The sequence below is a fragment of the Crotalus tigris genome, unplaced genomic scaffold (genome assembly GCF_016545835.1).
Source record: "Crotalus tigris isolate CLP2741 ecotype Arizona unplaced genomic scaffold, ASM1654583v1 scf7180000017666.379230911805:20528666, whole genome shotgun sequence".
Taxonomy (NCBI): Eukaryota; Metazoa; Chordata; class Lepidosauria; order Squamata; family Viperidae; genus Crotalus; species Crotalus tigris.
Window position 1 is genome coordinate 13894937 of NW_024096552.1, and position 20865 is coordinate 13915801.

Here is a 20865-nt window from a genome sequence, read left to right on the forward strand (position 1 = left end):
AATTAAATACTGTAAATTAGTCTATATTCCACAGAGATTTGGTGATATGAATGAGTTACTTGATTATTACTGAATTCACGTCATGCAAGATAAAATTCTTCTACAATAGATCATCTGTATTAACAGTGTGATAATGTCCACAAAATGTCAGAATCATAAAATAAATGTTGTTTACTTAATACCAATACTTTTAACTTCAAAATGAGATACTTGATTGAATCACATACTTGTATTGCATTTTGCACTGTTGTATGATGTGAACTAATATGTCATTTTTATATCAGACTAGGGGTGAAAGAAAAAGAATATTGTTTCCACTGTATAGCAGTTCACTTGATTCTAACATGTTGTGTTAAGTTACATATCCTGATTTAGTTACTAAAGGCAGTAGTTCCATTAGGCAGAAGGAAGCAATCACTTTAGACAACAGGGTTTAGGTGTTAAAAAAGGTTGATGTTGTGCTAAGCATTGTTATTTTCAAAGAAGAAAAGAGCTTGTAGAGTACCAAAATAACCAGCCTGGCTTGAATAAAATGCGTTATGATCAGAGTTGATAAGATCTTCTACATGGCCTGGGCATGATTGATTCCAATGGCTGGATATCAATGTGGAATTATATTCTAAAGCCCTTTATGGCATGGGTATCTGAGGAGCCATCTTGCCCCAATGGGATTAGTCCATCTCATTCTCTCCAGCAGAAGAGACCTAATACCGAACCCAATCTGTCAAAGAACTTTGGCTGGAGGGGGGAGGAGCAGGTGGGAAAAGTCATGTGGTCATTTCAGCACAGGTTGTCCTCAGCCTCCCTTCCCTCCTCCAGTCCCAGGCCTTCTCCATGCCCCTCCCTCCAGGTTCACTTTCCTTTTACTGTAATTATTAATTGGCACACCCAGCTGATACAAGGTTCAACTAGAATGCTAGCAAAGATGGTTTCTAGTGGTGATGTGGAGGTTAGAGTCTCCGTCCTCTAACTCTGGTTTTTTCAAGTTTGGAGACCCTTCGGGGGCACAGAGAGTCTGGAAGGCTATGTGCGAAAAGGGTGAAATCTTGGGGAATAGTGAGGTGTGAGGCAGACATCCACTACGATGGAGGAAAACCTTTAAATCCAACTTGAAAACTTCTGCCTCCAATAGATGGCGGATCCAAGGCCTCAACTAACCACAAAGGATACAGAAGCAAGATACACTTAATGGACTATGACAAAGAGTGAGTTAAAAATTTATAAAAATATTCCAAAGTACTAGAAACGTCTAAAAGATTTACTTATCTGTTGATTCTGATGTTGTAAGGAAGCTCAATAGAAGAGGGAATCCTCAATGTAAGTGGTGACCAGGCGGGGAAGAGCTGTGATTTAGCATTAAAATAGTCAGAGGATTAGCAGGAGTGAGATAAAAGAAAGTTTTGTGGTGCTCTAGCACAGAATGAAGAAGGTGAGAAAGTGAGATTGGAGGAGAAAGGAGGGAAAGAACAGCGAGAGGACGTGCTGCGGTGGTGAAATTGAAAGTGAGAAGAACGGTCGGAAGGAGAGAAGAACGATAGAGAGGCTGCGTACCAAATGCAGAGAAGCAGTATATTGGAGGGTATATAGGTGGGAGCAGAAAGGAGGAGAAAGTTTGAAAAGTGAAGGAATTAGCGAGAGGACGTAATACAGAGGTGAAAGCAACAGGAAGGGATCGAAATTTGGAACTTTAGAGAGATCGGAGAAACAGTGCATTACAGAAGATCGGAGAAAGTGAGGTTGGGAAGAGAAAATGGTGATTTAGGAGAAACGGAGAAAGAGTGAATACGCTGTGGAAGATTGGAGAAAGTGGTTAGAGGAGAAAGTTGGAGACAGACTTGGTCGTGGAGAAGATCCGGAAAGCCAAGGAGACGACGAGAGGATACAATTAAGTTACGAAAGTGAGTGGAGCGCAGTGAGGATCTGGAAGGCAAAGGAGATGGCGAGAGGATGAGTGAAAGCAAAAGGAATGGATTGACAGCGGGAGATACAGGATCGGAGGGGAAATACGGAGCCATAGAGAGACTGTGTCTTTGGTTGAGGATGAGTGTGAGAGGAAGTGAAGGAGACAGTGAGAGGACAGGGCATGACATCGAAGGTGACAAGAGCGTGGAGAAGGTTCAGAAGTGAAAAAGAAAGCAAGGTTGGAAGAGAACAGAGGAGGTGAACCAGGAAGTGTGGAGAGTTTGGAAAGTGAAGGAGACGGTGAGAGGATTCAACTGGGCAGTGAGAGACAGGAACAGATACATGGACTAATGGACTAAAAGTTGATGATATAAGTTGGGTGAAAAAAAATTGGGAGATTTAGAGAGAGTGGGTGTTAAATAATAAGAAGGAAATGAAAAGGACTAGGAAAGGAGAAAAGAGGACTAAAGTTAGAAGCTTTGCTGATTAAACAAAGGGATATAAAGAAAAAATATTTGATAAATAAGATATTAAGATGGCAACACTGAGAACGGGGAAAAAACAATGTCAAGTCTAGTACTGACACCTTCATCTCCCTCTGGACAGAGAACAATAGAGGGAATGTTGGGGACAGAGAAACAAAATGTATTACTAAATATGCAAAGCATGCAGACAACACTATTAACTATCTAAGAAACAATGTTAAAGATTCAGGAGACAATGTCAAAAAATCATACTGAAATGAGAGGGGACATGAATAAATTAGATAATAAGATTGAAACAATACAACAAACAATTGAGAAAAACGAAGAGAGAATATTGATAGTAGAAGTAGGATTGGATAAAATGGGAAAAAAGTTGACACAGTAGATAAAAAATTGATGGAAACTAATAAAAAATTGGAAGAATCGATTACACATCTGGAAATGGGCAGGGCGGCATTTTATTTAAGGTTTCAAAACGTGGTGGAGGATATGGAAGAGGATTTGGGCACCATCATGGTAGAGCTGTTAGCAGAGACTCTACAATGAGATAAATAAGAAATATTGCCAGAAATAAATGAGGTGTACCAAATCGACACAAATTATGCTCGAAGGAATAAACTACCACGTGAGATACACATAAGATTTGCCAGAAAAAAAAATTAGAGACCTAATATACAGGATTACAAGGGAAGATCCAATAATTTACAAAGGCATAGAAATCCAAATACTAAAACAAATTCCAAGGAAAGTGAGGGAACAGAGAAGAGACTACAGATTTCTTAGTGCACATCTTATTAAAAAAAACATCCCATTTAGATGGTTAATCCCAGAGGGGATGCTCATAACATGGCAGGAGAGAAGGGTTAAAATTGATAGCTTGGATAAGGCAAGAGAATTTTATGAACAATTAGAAGGGGAAGAAGAAGAGAATAGCAGTAGGGAAGAATTAGAATTAGAATCCAAAAGTCAGGAAGATCAGCAACTAGAGTTAAAAGAAAGAGAGAAGGAGAGAGAAAGTAAGGAGGTAAGAAGACAAAAGAAAGAAAGAGGAACAGGTTTGAGAGCAAGACAAACCCAGAAGTAAAATAATGGATGGGAAGATCAGATTAGTATCAGTCAGTGTAAATGGCCTAAATGCACCAGTTAAAAGAAAACAAATACTAACTAAATTAGTTAAACAAGGCATAGACATAGTATGTTTACAAGAAGTACATATAAAGAAACTACACAGAAAATATTTGGAATTTCCAAACTAAGAGAATTATATACATCACTAATGGAACAAAAACAGAGAGGAATAACAGTCTATATCAGAAAAGGAATTAGAGCCAATTTAAAATATCAAGATACAGAGGGAAGGGTATTAATATTAGAATTACACGTGGAACAGAAATCATGGTTGTTGGTGATAATCTATGCTCCAAATGAAAACCAAAAATAATTTTATAAAGATCTGCATGAAAAACTTATTGAAATTGGACAAAGAAATATTTGTATAATAGGAGATTATAATGCAATAGTGGATGTAAAAATGGACTATATTAGCAATATGAAAAATAAAAAGAAGCGAAAAACACTACCAAGAACATTTTTTGAGATGGCACAGGAATTCAATTTATTTGACCCATGGAGGAAACAGAGCCCTATGAAAAAGGAATATACCTTTTTTTCAAATCCACACAAATTGTGGTCTGGGTTGGACATGGCATGGATGAGCGGGAAAATAGGGCAAGAATTGGAGACAATAGAAATAATGTTGACTTTATTATATGGGCAGATCATAACCCCCTGAAAATAGTGTGGACAGATAAAAAAAAAATAAAGAGAAGGTGGACACTTAATACCCAAATTTTGAAGAAAAGAGAATTTACTGCAAGGATTAAAAAAGAGATGGAATTATTTTTTAAAGAGAACACTAAACAACAAACATCTCTACAAATCATATGGGACATCTCCAAAGCATATCTCAGGGGTATAGCAATAGCATATACAGCTAGAAAAAATAAGGTGAAAAGGCAGACACAAAATATACTTCTAGAAAAGATTAAAAAATTAGAATCCAAATTACAGCGGGAGCCACAAGATGAAATGATTAAAGGGGAAATGACTCTGGCCAAACATAAATTAAATATAGTAGAACAAGAGGAATTGGCAAGAGAACTGAAAATAACTAAACAAAATTTTTTCAAACATGCAAATAAACCTGGAAGGTGGCTTGCCTTTAAATTAAAAAAAGAAACGGAAAAAAGATTTATCCAGGAACTACAGGACAAAAATGGAGAAGTGCAATATAAAATAGAGGAAAAGAAAAAAATAATTCAGAAATACTTTGAATCTCTATATAAAAAAGAGGAAACAGAGGCGGAGAATATAAAGCAATATTTAAAGGCCAATGGTCTTCTGGAATTAAAAGAAGGACAAAGAGAACTATTGAATAAAAAAATAACAGCAATAGAACTAAGAATGGCAGTACAAAAGCAAAAAAATAATAAAGCTCCAGGGCCAGATGATCTACCTGGGGAAGTGTATAAGACTTTATATGAAGATTTGGAAATGATACTATTAGAGATATATAATGATGTATTGGAGAAAGCTAAATTACCAGACTCATGGACAGAAGCCAACATAACTCTTATTCCAAAAGAAGATATGGATCCTAAACAAATAAAAAATTATAGGCCAATCTCGCTGTTGAATTCGGACTACAAAATTTTTACTACAATAATGGCAGAACGACTAAAAATAATACTAAATCAAATAATATATTCGTATCAAAATGGTTTTCTACCCAATAGACAAATTAGGAACAATACGAGAATTGTATTAAATGTTTTGGAATACTACAAAGCACACCCCGAAAAACAAGCTGCATTAGTATTTTTAGATGCTCAGAAGGCATTCAACAACCTTAATTGGCATTTTATGTTCCAACAGTTAGAAAATATGAAATTTGGTGAGAAGTTTGAACAAATGATAAAGTCAACATACAGAATACAAAAGGCCAGAGTAATAATTAATGAGGAACACACAGAGAAGATTGAAATTAATAAAGGAGTAAGACAGGGATACCCAATGTCACCTCTTTATTCTAATGTTAGAAGTGCTACTAACTCAAATCAGAAACAACAAAGAGATAAAAGGATTAAGGATTAAAACAGAAGAATACAAGATACAGGCATTTGCAGATGATTTGGTGTTCTTTATAGAGGAACCATTGGAAAGAGGTAATATTTTATTGAATAAAATAGAAAAATATGGAATGGTGGCAGGATTAAAAATAAACAAAGAAAAGACTAAAATACTAGTTAAAATTTTAACTGAAAAACAAAAAGGGATTAGAAGAAAAATTGGGGTTGCAAATTGCAAAAAAGATTAAATATTTAGGAATTTGGCTCACCACAAGATGCTCCTCAATAAAAGAAGATAATTATAAAAAATTGATACTACAAGTACAAAAAGATTTAGACATTTGGAGGAAATTACAATTATCATTGCTAGGAAGGATTTCAGCGATTAAAATGAATGTTTTACCAAAATTGTTATATCTCTTTCAAACAGTTCCAATAAAATTGGGAAAAAATTTTTTTGATGAATTGAATAAAATGATTAACAAATTTATATGGCAAGGTAAAAAAGCATGAATAAATGTTAAAGCGTTACAGGATAGTAGAAGTAGAGGTGGCCTTGGATTCCTAAAATGGGAAATTTAGTATCAAGCAGTGGGATTGCTTTGGATCAGTGACTGGATAAATCTAGAAAACAAAAGGATCTTAACAATTGAAGATCATGATTTACAGGCATGCTTTTCTATGGAGAAAAGATAAGAAAACTCATACATATTTCCTCCGACATCAGATAAGGGATGCATCAATTTGGATATGGGAAAAAGTTAAAAAAAACATTATACGAAAATTCCAATTTGGATCTCACCAATGGAGGCGATGATCCATCCAAACACATTAGATAAAACAAAGATGATAAGGTACAAAGAATTATTAAACAACCAAGGGAAGCTAAGATCAAGAGAGGAATTAAAAGAACAGGCAATAATTATTGATTGGTGGCCGTATACACAGATAAAATCAAAATATAATAAGGATATGGAGGAGTATGGGATATGTCGGACATTACAACAATTGGATAAAATATTGACAAATAAGGGAGAAAAATGCTTAACAAAAACTTATAAACTCTTATTAGAAATTGAATTAGAAGAAGAAATAGTAAAGGGCCCGATGATAGCATGGGCCCAAAACATAGGTAGAAATATAGGATTAGAGGAATGGGAAAGAACATGGAACATAAACTACAAATTAACGTTGTCAACTGCATACAAGGAAAACCAATACAAAATGTTCTACAGATGGCATTTAGCACCGGCGAGATTGGCTAAAATATACAAAAATATGAATCTGGATTGTTGGAAATGTAAAAACAAAGAAGGAACATTTTATCATATGTGGTGGCAATGCCCCAAAGCAAAGACCTATTGGGAGCAGATAAGAAGATGGCTACAGGAGATAACAAAACAACAAATTGAACTCAAACCTGAAATATTTTTATTAGGCATAATTAACCCAAAAATAGAGAAACGACTCCAATACATCATTATACATATTATAACTGCAGCACGCATTGCATATGCACAGTGTTGGAAAAGGGAGAACATACCAACAAATGCAATGATTGTATGTAAGATATTAGACTGTGCTGAGATGAACAAACTTTCCTTAGAAATAAAAGACAAAGAAGCTACATGTATGGGACATGTATTATAGCTGGCTAGAATTGCAGAATAAAAATGTATGAGAAGTAATGTAAATAAATGTAAATAAACTTAAGAGATATAAGATATAGTATTGTTAAGGGAAAAGAAAAAAATGTATTGTATATTACGTTTGTTTGTAAAGAAAAAAAGGAAAAATTAAAATTAAAAAAAAAATAGGATGCTGGCAAAGGCAATCTCCTCAAGGCTACAGAGGCAATCTTCCCAAAGCTGGCCAGAAACAGGCAGGAAAAAAGCCAGACCACTTGGGAATGGCAGGGGGAAAGGAGACCTGTGCATCACTGAAGTCTTTCAGCATATGGCAGGTTTCTGTGCACCAGTGAGCCTGCTCAGCCACTGCCTCCCAGCCCAGCAGAGGAGAAATGCAATCCTTCCATGGTTGTAAGGGTAGACAGAGAGTTAAGGATATGAATTTTGATCATATGGCCATAGTGGCAATGCAGCAGTCGGCACTTTGAGTAGGAATAATATGTCCCTTCATTCAGCACCATCTTAATTTCAAACGGTCACTGAATTAACAATTATAAGACAATGACTACCTGTACTTTTCTAAATGGTAGCTAATGGTTACAGCGCAGTGATTTTTTTTTTAGGATGAGAACCTAAGATCATTTATCTCTTATACTGCACTGCTAGTTCACACTGATATTGTTTAAAAAATCAGAATATTTCCTAATGGTATTTTTCCCAAAGGCAAATATTAAACAATATTGAAACATATTACCCGTCTGTCTTTCCTGACCTAAAGAACTAACTTCAGTAGAACAAAATAGGCAGAAGCCCACTCTTATACACATCCCTTTTCAATTTCGACAATATTCTTTCCTTGCTATAGATCACATACTATCTACTACTTTTTACCAGCATTTGTATAGTATATCCATGTTCATTTTCCTGTTTTTAATATATTTTTTACCAAAATACATTAATTCACCTATTTCTTATAAACTTACCAGGCATATAAAACTTGCAAACTCAAGCCTATTTATCTTATAATATACTTGTCATAAATCTTTAACACTAAGCAATCATTTCAATTCCACCACTCAGCATACAATTCTCATATGAATCTCTAAAATACTTTTTCTACCATTGTCTCCTTTTAGCTTCACCAAAATCATTTTGTAACTTTTATTTTACTTCCAGTCATTCTGCTGGAGGGTTATAATCCTACTTACCAAAGAGTTCTGTCTCATTCATTCCTGAATCATCAAATCACTCATTCTTCACTTCACTCTTACCTCACTTCTAATCACACATTTAAGTAAAAAAAAAAGTCAATTTTTGATATTGATATTGACTTCTGCTTCTCATCCATATTTTAATCAATGTAATAATGTTTTTATAAGATAAGAAGATTCAGATTAGTTTATCAATGATAGCGGCACAAAGATGACTTGGTGCTATATGCAGCATTTTCTTCTAAGAGAAGACCATGAATGGCCAGTTTTGATGCATTTTTGCTATAATACAATAAAACTCAATTTTAATCTAAACATGCACCACATCCAGTTAGGATGTCTAAATAGTAGTTCTTTGAATAATCTAAAGACTATATAATCTAAACTCAGAAGGTTTATGCAGGTTGAAATAATTTTAATAATTATGGTTCATCACATAGTCAGTCAGATGTTCAGATTAGATTTGTCATTTTTGTCTGCTTGTCAAGTCCTTCCCTAGGACCTGGCATAGACAGATATGGATGCTTGATGGTATTGCATATATCAGCATTGAATGTAAGATGTTTTGAGTAAAGCTGCCTTTTGCAACTGATGGTGAATTTGCCAATGCAAAAGTGTTCAAGTGGAACTCCAGTTGTTTTGAGATTGTACCTAAAGGCGCTTATTATAATTTATTATTATATTTATATTATTATATTATTATAACCATTAAAAATAAAATAATGTAAATGTTATTTGAATTGAAGAGAATATATGTTACTCAGGATAGAACTGTGGAGTACTTGATGCTCTCTGAACTTGGTTGTTTGCTTGCAGAAATTTCATTATTCAATATAAATACTTTCCCAGAGGAAATATATGTAATGTTAGGACAAACACAAATGACAATAGATTCAAACCATGATGAAATCTGAAACAACTTTGAGGATTTAAATAAGCATATTTCCAATCTAAATCTACAATTAAAAAATACCCATGAAATAACAACAAAGGAACAAACAAATCAGACAGCAGATTACAAACTAGAAGAGTATGATCAAATTGATGAAATAACAAAGGAAAAGAATTACAATTTGACACAAACAGGAAAAAATCTACAAGGTTCTGATATAACAAGAAAAATGGAATTATTAGGAGAACTATTAAACTATTACTTACTTCATCTTTTGTATTCCCAACTACATTTGTAAAAATACAGGAACTGTTGGGTATGCAGATTATATCAACTTGGAAAATTACTTGGCAAAAGAAGATCAGAGACAGATACAAGAGATTTGCCTTGCCTTACCAGATGGACTATTACATGAATAAACATTTGTTTGAATAAAAGAACAGAGAGGTTCGAACATAAAGAGGCCTTATAACAAGAAGGATGAGATTTAAGTAATATAGTATGTTTTATAATATATTAAATGTTAAAATAGTAGGTTGATGTAACATTTATTAATATATAAGTAAAATATCAACTGATTAAAAAGAATGTTATATCTAGATCAGTGGTTCTCAACCTGTGGGTCGGGACCCCATTTGGGGTCAAACGACCATTTCAAGGGGGTCGCCAAACAAGGCTGTCCGCCATTTTTTCCCCTTTTCTTTGGCCACGCCTCTGGCACTCGGTGATGTATAAATGGTTGGGGGGTCACCATAACATGGGAACTGTATTATGGGGTCGCAGCATTAGAAAGGTTGAGAACCACTGATCTAGATACTATAAGACAGATAAAAACTACAATATTTCTATAATGCATGACATAAAATATTGGGATGATGTACCTAAATGGGAAAATTTAGACAGTGAGATAACTAATATGAAGAAATTATGACTGATAAAAATTGGATTGAATATAAGGGATTATATTCATAATTTTATAAAATTATAAAAATAGGATGTATGCTGAACTAATGAGATGATGGTTATGGAAATATATAAGCTGAAAAAATGTTATATGGAGAGATTATTATTATTTGTGTAAATATAAAAAATACCTATACCTAATCATTTATATATTGAAAATATTAAGAATTATATTTTGGCTAAGGTTGAAGAAGGAAAATACAAATGGGAGAAGAGAAGACCAAAAAAATGTATTATTAATTAATATATTAATTATGGAATTATCAAATTTAATCATTATTGACTGTTAATTAATTATTACTGTTCTTTTTTTTCTTGTTAAAATATAAATCAAAACAACACGCTGTACACCAGGCATTGGAGATTGTTATAGTTAAAAACCAATAAAATATCTATTAAAAAAAGAAAGAAATTCTTTCCAACATGCTTCATGAGAGAAAAGATTCATCGTACAAAATATTTTTATCAATTTCAAAATTAAAACACTGACAATAAACTAGGACTAATAGCTTTAAAGCTACTATTTGATTAAATATCTAACACACTTTAAAAGCAAATATAATTTCAACTTAAGAGCTTTAAGAATGGGCTCTAGAGTTCATTGGAATACAGTGTTATTCTTCTCTTTATGATCTTTTCTTTCAGACTAAATGTGCTTTGTCCCAGGCCTGACAGCATTAAAACTATGAAAACATAGCAAAGCAGATGTCACAGCACAAATATGTTTTTGTTTCTTAGAGTTTTATAGTTTGATTTTTTTTAGTAAAATATAAATTCGAATAAGAGCATTTTCAAAACAATCTTTTAAAACTAAGTTTTAACGATTAGTACTTACAACACATATACTTAACCAAAAATACTTTAAAAAATAATAGGAATTATTCTAAATCAAATAAACTAATGAAAACACAATAAAAAAGAAAATGCATGTAGCATGATGGAAAGGGGAGAAAAAGGTAGGCAGCTTGTCTTCACATTTACATCTTAAACTGATGATGTTATGACCTCTGTAAAGCAGCCTTAGTATTCTTCTCAGGTAGTCTCATTTAAATATGCCTCAATTATTTCAGAGGAATTGTGCATATAAGACCAATGTTTTAGACCTAAATTCCTTGAAAGCAATAAATCTTATTGCAAATTTAAAAAAAAAAAAGAGGTGAGGAATACCTTGGGAATGCTAGTTTTCTATTGGTATAGAAAATGTCCGTTTCTATAAATGGCAGGCCTGTCTGGCCTTGGACAGTCAGTCCTAACTAGTTGGGCTGATCTGGATGGCAGATCCCTGGGACATGCTGCTATAAATAGAGTGGGAAGTGAAAACAAAATCCCAAAAGGCAACACTCCTTTATGGTTGAAAAAAAACCCGCCTTTTTCACAAAATCATCAGGAGCCTAGTTCAACATCAAGACCTAATTGATTAGTTGATATCGTGAGGACTTCTTATTAACACCTATATTAGGACACAACTGAAAGATGTGTAAATACAATGTTGATGACTGAAAGATGGTTTACCAAAAAATTTACAGATGTTATATGTACAGTTTGTTATACTCTGTCCTGTTATAGAATGTATTTTAAGTTTCTGTTTTTCTTTCTGTAACATAAGGTAATACTAATAGCAGTGTTGTTGCCAGGGAAGTTGAATCATGTCCACTTCTGTTTTTAAATGTACATTTAATAAAATTTATAAAAAAAAAAAAAGATCTAATTCAGACAGAATGTATTTAACTGGTGTTTAATAAAAGGACTCATTACTTACTCTCCAAGCATCCCTAAATGTTTTTAATAGGAAACTTTGCATAAGAAAGATTTTAAATACTAAAATGACAACAGCACCAGAAAAGAACAAAACCTAAAAATGAAGAAAAAAAAAGAATTGTACAGGAAAGAAGAATACTAGAAAAAAATGTTATATGAAAGAAGATACCAAGTGCTGCTAAATAAGGTCCTTTGGTTAATCTCTGTATTCTCATGAAATAAATATCACATTCTTTACTCCTTCACAGCCATATCCTTTTAACATTTGATGTATTATTAATTTTAAACATACACATATTTTTCAATTTTTTTTAAAAAAAACCCCTCAGATTGTGTGCTATTTGCTAAAACTAAAAAATGTTTAATGTACCCTGCAATTTTTAGGACTAGATACATTGAAGATAAATATCTTTCCCTCAATAAAAGGTAGACATTTAAAAGATTATCTTAATTAATCCACTAGAACAGTAATGGAAAAAAATCTTTAAATTTGGTTTGGTATCATCTTGGTTAATGAAAAAGATTCATTCATTTTAATGTTTGAAACATTTATGGCAAGATTTGTTACAGAATGTATAGTCAGTATATGACTTTTCTCATATTTAATTGAGTTACTCAGAGAGAGCTAAAATATGCTTTAAAAAGGGAAGCAAATAAAACATGAAGTTTCACTTTTTCCTGAAATTTGTACTTGCTTGGTTAACTGTATATAATGCATAACAAAATCTAACGCACTGAACCATTTTATGAATTTGGTAGATTGATTTATTATAGATGGTCTAATTACATTAGCGGCAAGATCTAATTGTATTAATTAAAATATCAATATTTAATCAAACCTGATCCAGCATACACATTCACAGCAATATGTTGGTCCAAACAACTCTCCATCAGTTGATTACAGGATTAACATACTGTTTTGACAACAATCATTACATGTCTGGTAGCACAGCAAAATTACACACACACTTTTCATTCTTGAAGGAGGTAACTGATATTGCCATAGATGATACCACCAAGTTTCTGATCTGAACTACATCTGGAGTTCCAGATCTAGTAAAACAAATCAAGAGCACAGTTTTGATTATTGAAAAAAGCCACTCAACAAACAACATTTACACATATGCATGCATGAGAATCATTTTATTTGTGAACACATTCCTCTCTGGCTTCACACTAATGCATATATTTACCCAAAAAAACCCAAATGGCTCAATTTGATTGAATTTTAAAAGGAAAGCGTCAATTTAGCAAATCTTACTATAATGGACTAAACATGCAATGGGAAAATCCTTTGTGGCAAGTTATGATGTTTGTGTAATAATGTCATTATGCATGTGATGTAAATAAGCAATGCTATTACACAAACAACATAAATTATCCCAATTATGCATTTTTAACGGAGATTTGGGAATAATAGTTAGCCTTCCTCCACTTACTCAAAAGGGAGGTTGAATATGGTTTTGCAGCTGTATTTTCTGAAATGAATATATTACTTATTTAGAAATTAAGTGCATTGCCTTTTCTCAGTGAAAGCAGCAGTACTAACTTTTTCAGCCACCTGCATGTCATCAAGTTCATTCAGTCCAGAGTTTTTGTATGGGTGTCTATGTGTGTGTGTTTGTGTTTGGTGGCTACATTTTTTTCTCCTACAAAATTCTGAAGGAAAAGTGGTCCAAACTAAATCTCCTTCATTGTTTTTATCAGCATAGATCAGAAACTCTTGAAATTTCACCACTTCATAAAAAAAATAATGAAAAAAATAATATTTATTGTTTCTCAAAATATTATTTAAATATTTCATTTAATATTATACTGTACATCTAAAAAAGATTGATATCAAAAAGTGTAATCTAAGTACCAAACTATCTTTCAAATTTTGTCCTCACAAACTTTTTATTTAGCTCAGTCTCCTATACCATTATGACTGTAAAGATTTATATCTGAGAATTAAAAATTCTGTCATGATTCTGATGATTGTTTAACATAAGATTTTATTTATTGCTTATTTGTTCTGCTTTCTCTTAAGAACTAGAATATCTATTTAGACATTAAAGTGGCTAGGCATATAAAAGAAAGACAGAAATTAGTATCTGATTTATATCTATGAACAAAATATTATAGTTGTAATTTTCTACTCAGATATACTCATTGATATTACTGCACATAATTGCTGCTTGAATTGTCACAGACTTGTATCTGATAAGAATAAAAGCAGGTGTCACCTTACAATAAAGAGAGATAAATACAGATACAGAGATATAGATATTTCATAATGTTTTTATATATATATTTTTTAGTCCAAGAAAAAATATGCTAAATGCTTGAGGTCAGAAAAACTATGTATAGACTTGGAGATTTCTCACAAATTTTCATCTAAATTGTTCTTCTGATCAAAGTAGCAAACAGCAGCTTACGGTAATTCTCAGACGGTTAGAGAACTATATATATGTATGTATGTATGTATGTAATTATATATTCTGTATTGTTTTTTGGTGCTGATTTGTTTATTGCTAAATTAATGTAGCAGCCTTCTAACAAGCTTTTTTTTAAGTTTGTTTCACTGTACATTTTAGTGGCCTATATCCTGCAACATTTTCCCACTGAAAGCCAAACATTCATATGCAGATACTGCATATATTAGATAATTATTGATAATTGAGAGTGTATGCAATGAAATTTCATTTTAATGTATGCTGATTAGTGTACGTTCAAAGTGACAATAAATTCTATTATACATGTAAAGAGTTAGACATAAAAAGCTACAGCTTTTCACACAAAACAACAAGTACATATCAGGAAACTGAAGAAACTTTATTTCATACATGGGACATACAGGAGTAATTATAAACTGAATATTCTTTTTCAGAGCAACCTGACTCAAATGTTGCTTCTGATTAGTTCTTATTTTAAAAAGAATGTGTCAATTCAGTCTTGGGTCTTCATATCTAATTATGATTCCATCAATCTAATTTTGATAACACTAAAACAATTGCTTAGTTTAACAAAAAGTAATTGGACTGTTTTTGTTGTTGATGATGATGATCATAACCACCATAAAGCCAGTAAAATAAAAATATAGTTTTTCATTTATTTATTAATAAATAAAATATAATATTGCAAAAAACCCCTACATATCCAAACTGACTTAAAAAAAAAAAACAAAGTCCCTGAAAACAAATTAATTGGTAGGAATTACACAAATTCTCAATTCTAGAGTGTAAATACTATTCATAAAATGACAAGTATTTTAACATTATAAAATATTGTTTGTCGCCAAAATCCATGCATGTTCTGGCCATATTTATAATATTTAGCCATGTGACCAGTGAAAATTTAAAAATTACAGTATAATCTCTATCAAGCCAGGTAAATATATTAATTCCTATTTATTTAAGTGGAAGCTAATTTTCTGTTTTAGATTCTTTACTGAAATAAATAACTGCAACAATTGTGTGCATCATTACCCTGCTCAGTTACATGGTTACAATCTAAATGAGATATCAAGAGATCATAGTCAGATTCCCTAATTTACTTCATTTATTGGGAAGGGTCTGAATTTATGAAATTATGAAATATTTAATCTTTTCCCACTGTGTCATTTTCCAAACCATATTCATTTCCTGCAGCTGATATTTGTTGTGCAGGGTGAACCTTACAGCTCCTTCAGGCAAAAGTAATTTATGCTGAATATACTAGAGGTTCCTTCACTACCATTCACCTAATATAAGCTGCTGATCAGCAAAAGAAGAACTAAAACATCGTACAAGAGGTACGTCTTGCCAAATTTCTTTAGATTGAAATATATCAGAAGGGATTTGATTCTATATTAATATAAAATAATTTTGCTAGTTTATGTTCTGTTCCTAAAAATAAACACTGGATTTGGTCAATTAGTTTGTTAGGGTTTTTTTGTTTGTTTGTTTTGTATTTTAACTCAGCAAACTTATTTGTTATTGTAGAGAGCTCTACTAATCTGAGAAATACAAAGACCTCTTGGGAGCCTTTAACAACTCAGAAATGAGAAAAGATAACTGCAGAGGTATTTGTTTTCACTCCTTCCCTAGTTTTCATATTTTTTATTAATGATTTCCCCTCCATTAAAAGCCATAGAATAAATAAATATGCTCTATCTCCAAGGGTGGACTAGATTGAATACTAATTTGGAACTTTTTGGAGCTTTGGATTCATCAGATACAATCTTTCTCAGCATGTACCTAGCCAGTTTCCACCAAGCTCTTGGCTAATTTTCATCATACCTCTTTCCTTTCCTTTTATTTTTTTTTCTCTTTTTTGACACTGACATTCTGTTTTCTCACAGGGCAACAAAGGTTTCTTAGCATACACAATAAGAGATAATACACTTGCACACTAAAACTGCAAAAATACGCATTCTCCATATAGGTCCAACTGGGATCGAGTCATAGCAAACATATTTACCATAACTTTTCAGCCCGTTATAGTGAAATAACATTAATATTGAACACAGATTAAAAGTTAAAAATGATATTTCATTGTAATAGATGTGGTACAGAAATATGCTGTCACTGCATTCTATCTAGAGCATATATTTATAAAATCCACTTGAATCATACACTTATGAAATAACTAAAGTCATTAAGTTGTTTGAGTTTTACATGCTTATAAAGAGAATTGCCATGCAACATCTGGAACTATCTAATGTATAGAATTTACTATGTTTTTAAAAAATGGGAAGTGTGAATTTAGCGAATCAACCTAATAAATTCTTCTGCCATCTCTAATCAATATTATCAATACAAGGATAAAAGACTTGTAATAAATAAAATAAACAGTTTGCTAGACATTCTAGGAACAGGAGGAACAAAAATGAGCTGTCCCTGACACCAAATGCCATCCCTAAGCCTGAATATAAAATATTCTAGTATGTAAATGTTTAAAGAACTAATAATTTTTATTAACTTAGTTTTAAAAATAATGTGTATCAAATCATATGTCTTCTCTGTCCAGCAAAACTGCTCTTAGGGGTTACAGTTTGGATCAGTGTCATACATTGGAGCCATGCTATTGCAGTGAAACTTGTTCTCTTCTTCCAAATAGCAGCAACTCCAGAAATTCATTTTATAACAAACTTCTGAAGTGGTTGTTAATTGGAGACAACTTTTTTGCTAGTATTAACTAGTTAGTATCAACTGGAATGAATGAATGAATGAATATTACTTTAATATAACACTAAGAAAAATTACATGGCTAATAAAATGCATTAGAGAACATAAAAATCCCTTAAAACAATACTCATTGTCCTATTTTTCAAATGGTCATTACTAAGCACACGAAGGAAGGAACTTTGAAAATGTAATATGATATATGTGAGCAGGACATTAAAATATGGGTAATATAAATAGCTTAAAACTTGTATACTTTAATTAAGGACATCTAGCAAAGTTCTTTATATATTTGAAAGCTGAATAAACTCAGACACCAGTATTCCTGAGGCTCAAAGTCCTTTAGAATTGGTGCTAAAATAAACATTTTGGTGGCTTATTAATACCGCAGTAATACTTTCAAAAGTTCCCCAAAGGAGGTGGAAGATGAGGAAATTACTCTGAGGACAAATAATATTGCCAATTAAGATGTTTTAAATATAATATACACATGTGTGAAATGGTATCTAAACAGTCCAAATCAAATCAGCTTGGATATGTCAATTCAATCCGGTGATTTGAATAAAATTATTGTTTCAGTTCAGAGAATTATTGTAGAGAATTTTATTCCTGAATCTCTGTCCTCTAAAAGTAGAGCTAGTGCTGCTCGAAAAAATAAAGGGCTTTACTTATGTTCTGTCTATGAAATCATCTGACATTACAGTTGTGGGAAATAGTGAGATATTCTAACCATAGATATTTTTTATTGGACACTGATAGCCTCAGTCATAACTCCTTATTTCCTTATCTTTCCTATCAAGAATTATTAACATTTAGACTTCAATTTAATAACAAAAATAATTTATAACAAAACTACAAAGTATTTTAGTACCAAAAAAGAATGTATCAAACAATAAAAAAAATTAACAAAATATTTACATATTTAACACTGAGAACTGTATTAAGTTCTAAAATAATAGTTAGGGCTATTTTCAAAGAAGAAAACAGTTACTTTATAGAATAAAAATTAAACAGAATATGTTTAATTAAATAAATAAGGCAAGATGTTGCCAACAATTTTCTTTCTCTTATATAACTGTTCCTTGTTTCTTTATAACTTTTCTCCTAACTTTTGTGAAATATTCAGTGGTTATAAATGGGCTACAATCTCATAATGAAATTCATAGGAGTAAAAAGGCCCTTTCCATAAAATCAATGGAATGAGTCCCCATTAAAAGTACTTCCTAGACATCTTTACCAAAAGCATCCAATGCCCTTCATGGTATTTTGGAGTATATGTCTAGTGTACCAGATTGTTTCATTATTGGGTCAAAAAGGTACTCTTGAGCCAAAATAAACATTTTGTTTCCATTTAATAGAAACTGTAGAGAATTAAGCTTTACCTGAAAATAACATATTGAATATATAATATAATATAATATATATTGAAATCTATGTGGCTTATTACTGACATAAATCAGATTATATTGTTAAGGAATGCTAGCCATTGAAATCATGTATAAATATGTTGTATGGCCTTGTAGTTGTTAATACTAAATATAATATTTTCATTAAAAGTACATTTTTTTATCTTTACATCATAAATTTACCTGTTGCAATTTAATTCTAGGAATACTTTAAATAATTTTAAAAAACAGTTCTCTATCATTTTAATAGTGCTTATACAGAAATCTTCTATTAGAATAAGTAGCAGCTAAATGATAATCAGGAAAACATTATTCTTTTGGAAAGAAAAGTACTAATAAATATATTTTGAAGCAGGAAAATACTTTTATTATCCCCTTCCCTTCAAAACATATGAATATTTTTTAAAAATTACATGTTTATATATGTTTATGTTTATACATTTGAAATATTACATTGAAATCTTTAGAAGAATCAAAATGTATTCTCTGCATTAAAATGTATGGTTGTTGGACATTCCTATATGAAAAGAAATTTATTTTTTTAAATCCTCTTTTTGTACAAAAACAGGAAATGATGGCTTATACAAAGAATTGTATATTTCAGCTACAAATGGTGTAATTTTCTTGTTATAGATAATTACCTGATTCTTGTGCTGTCTTTTTGAAAAAAAAACATAATACGGCATATATTCTTATAAATATTGCATGAACTTTTTCTTGCAAAAATTATTTTATAGTTTCATGCTCTCACAAAATTACTGACATTGTATTCTCAATTTTCTAGGAGATAAATTACATAATTTTGATTGTTTTCTAAAGGTATATAACTCCCTCAAACCTGACATTTTTATAAGATGCAAACTACCTGCTTTAGCATCTTCTGCTTGAAATTTTGTACATGGTAATTACTAAAAAGAACTCCTTGAGAATCAATGGTTATAGAATTGAAATGTCACATTGGACTACATAGTATTGCTCCAGCTCAGGCATATATCAACATCTATCACTCAAGCACACCCCCGAACATGCTTTATTCCCTTTTTTGATTAGAGATTACAGTTGCTTGAGTTGTCTCACAGAGTGTCATTGGTTTGAATGATGCCTGGGCTAGATTGCTACTCTTCTTATTTCCTTTTAGATATCAAACCAATATTGCTGAAAAGCTATTATGTCATAAGCTATTTGTCCAGTTATTTAAAACATACAATACTTATATTCATGCATCCTGACAAATGGATAATTTTCAGCTGAAATGAAAATACCTTCCAAGAAGCCATAAAGTATTTTTGATTTCCTTCCTCATTAAAAATATATAAGATTGATTTCTTAGATTACCCCAAATCATCTAAACCCTCTTTCCAGAATGTGATAATAGTGTCTAAGAAATAAACATTATTTCTATTCCTATTTAAAAGAGATTCCTATAAAAAGGAGAAAAGCCTCTTGGAAATACTTAAGGAAAGTTTACTATACCCACAGGTTCCTCCAGATCATTTTCATGGCGTAATACAAGGAAAACATGACCCTTTGGTTACATATTTGCACATTTCAGTTGTTTATCAATTTCTTAACAAAATCAATACATGATAGTGATTAATTCTAAAAAAATCATTATATCTGTATCTCAAAGCAAAAGATAGTATGCAACAACAAACCATTTGTGTGGAGAACAGTCTTGCTGCTGTCCCACTGATTTCTATGGGATTCATGCATACAATTTGTGAATTTCAGCTAAAACCAACGAGAGCAGACTGTTCCTCAGGCCAAACTCTGATCAGTTAGCAGGCACACAATCTCAAGCAGGACAGAGAAAGCTTGTGCCCACTCTCCTTTCCCCAGAAGTTAGTTCTTCCAAATACGAAAGCTTTATCTGCTTTCTCTCTTCTTCTGGCATCGAGGCAGAGGCAACTACAGCCCCCAAACACGAAATACCTAGATAGACTTACCAAAGAGCTTGCTGGGAGTGTCCTCGTTGTCATTTGATTCCACAGCCACAAGCAGGGACTTATCCAGCTCGTCTTCTGAAGCAGCTGCCTTGTCCTCACCTCTCAACTCTGCATTCATTTCACTCTGCACTGACAACAAGAGCTTACTGACTTGTCCAGTTATCATTGGATCCTAGGATGGGGGGGAAAAGAGGGGGAAAAAAGTGGTAGCTTTGATGTGCGTATTCTCTCTCTCTCTCTCTCTCTCTCTCTCTCTCTCTCTCTCTCTTATCTCTTGCTGCTCCTGCTGTTATTGCTGGCTGCAGTCAAGTGAAGAGCTATTACAGATCCAATGAGTTTTCCATTACTCCCCACCCTATTAAAGCTCAACTAGCATGTGAAAGATTCTGGATGCTTTGGAGA

At 32.3% G+C, this 20865-nt stretch overlaps 1 protein-coding gene across 4 annotated transcripts in view; it reads right to left on the reverse strand.

The window, feature by feature from the left end:
• The window catches only part of POU6F2 (POU class 6 homeobox 2), a 379459-nt gene extending 358830 nt beyond the window's left edge, over window positions 1-20629 (reverse strand). For 2 of the 4 annotated variants that reach the window (XR_005555980.1, XM_039336736.1), the window contains exon 1: window positions 20173-20329. Coding sequence is in view for 3 of the 4 variants with exons in the window: in XM_039336736.1 (XP_039192670.1) it covers window positions 20173-20230 (58 nt within the window). In the remaining variant the exon portion in view is untranslated. Of the gene's footprint in view, window positions 1-20172; window positions 20330-20463 lie in introns of those variants that run through there. The other 2 variants (XM_039336735.1, XM_039336734.1) reach the window with 1 other exon arrangement.
• Window positions 20630-20865: the final 236 nt, after the last annotated feature.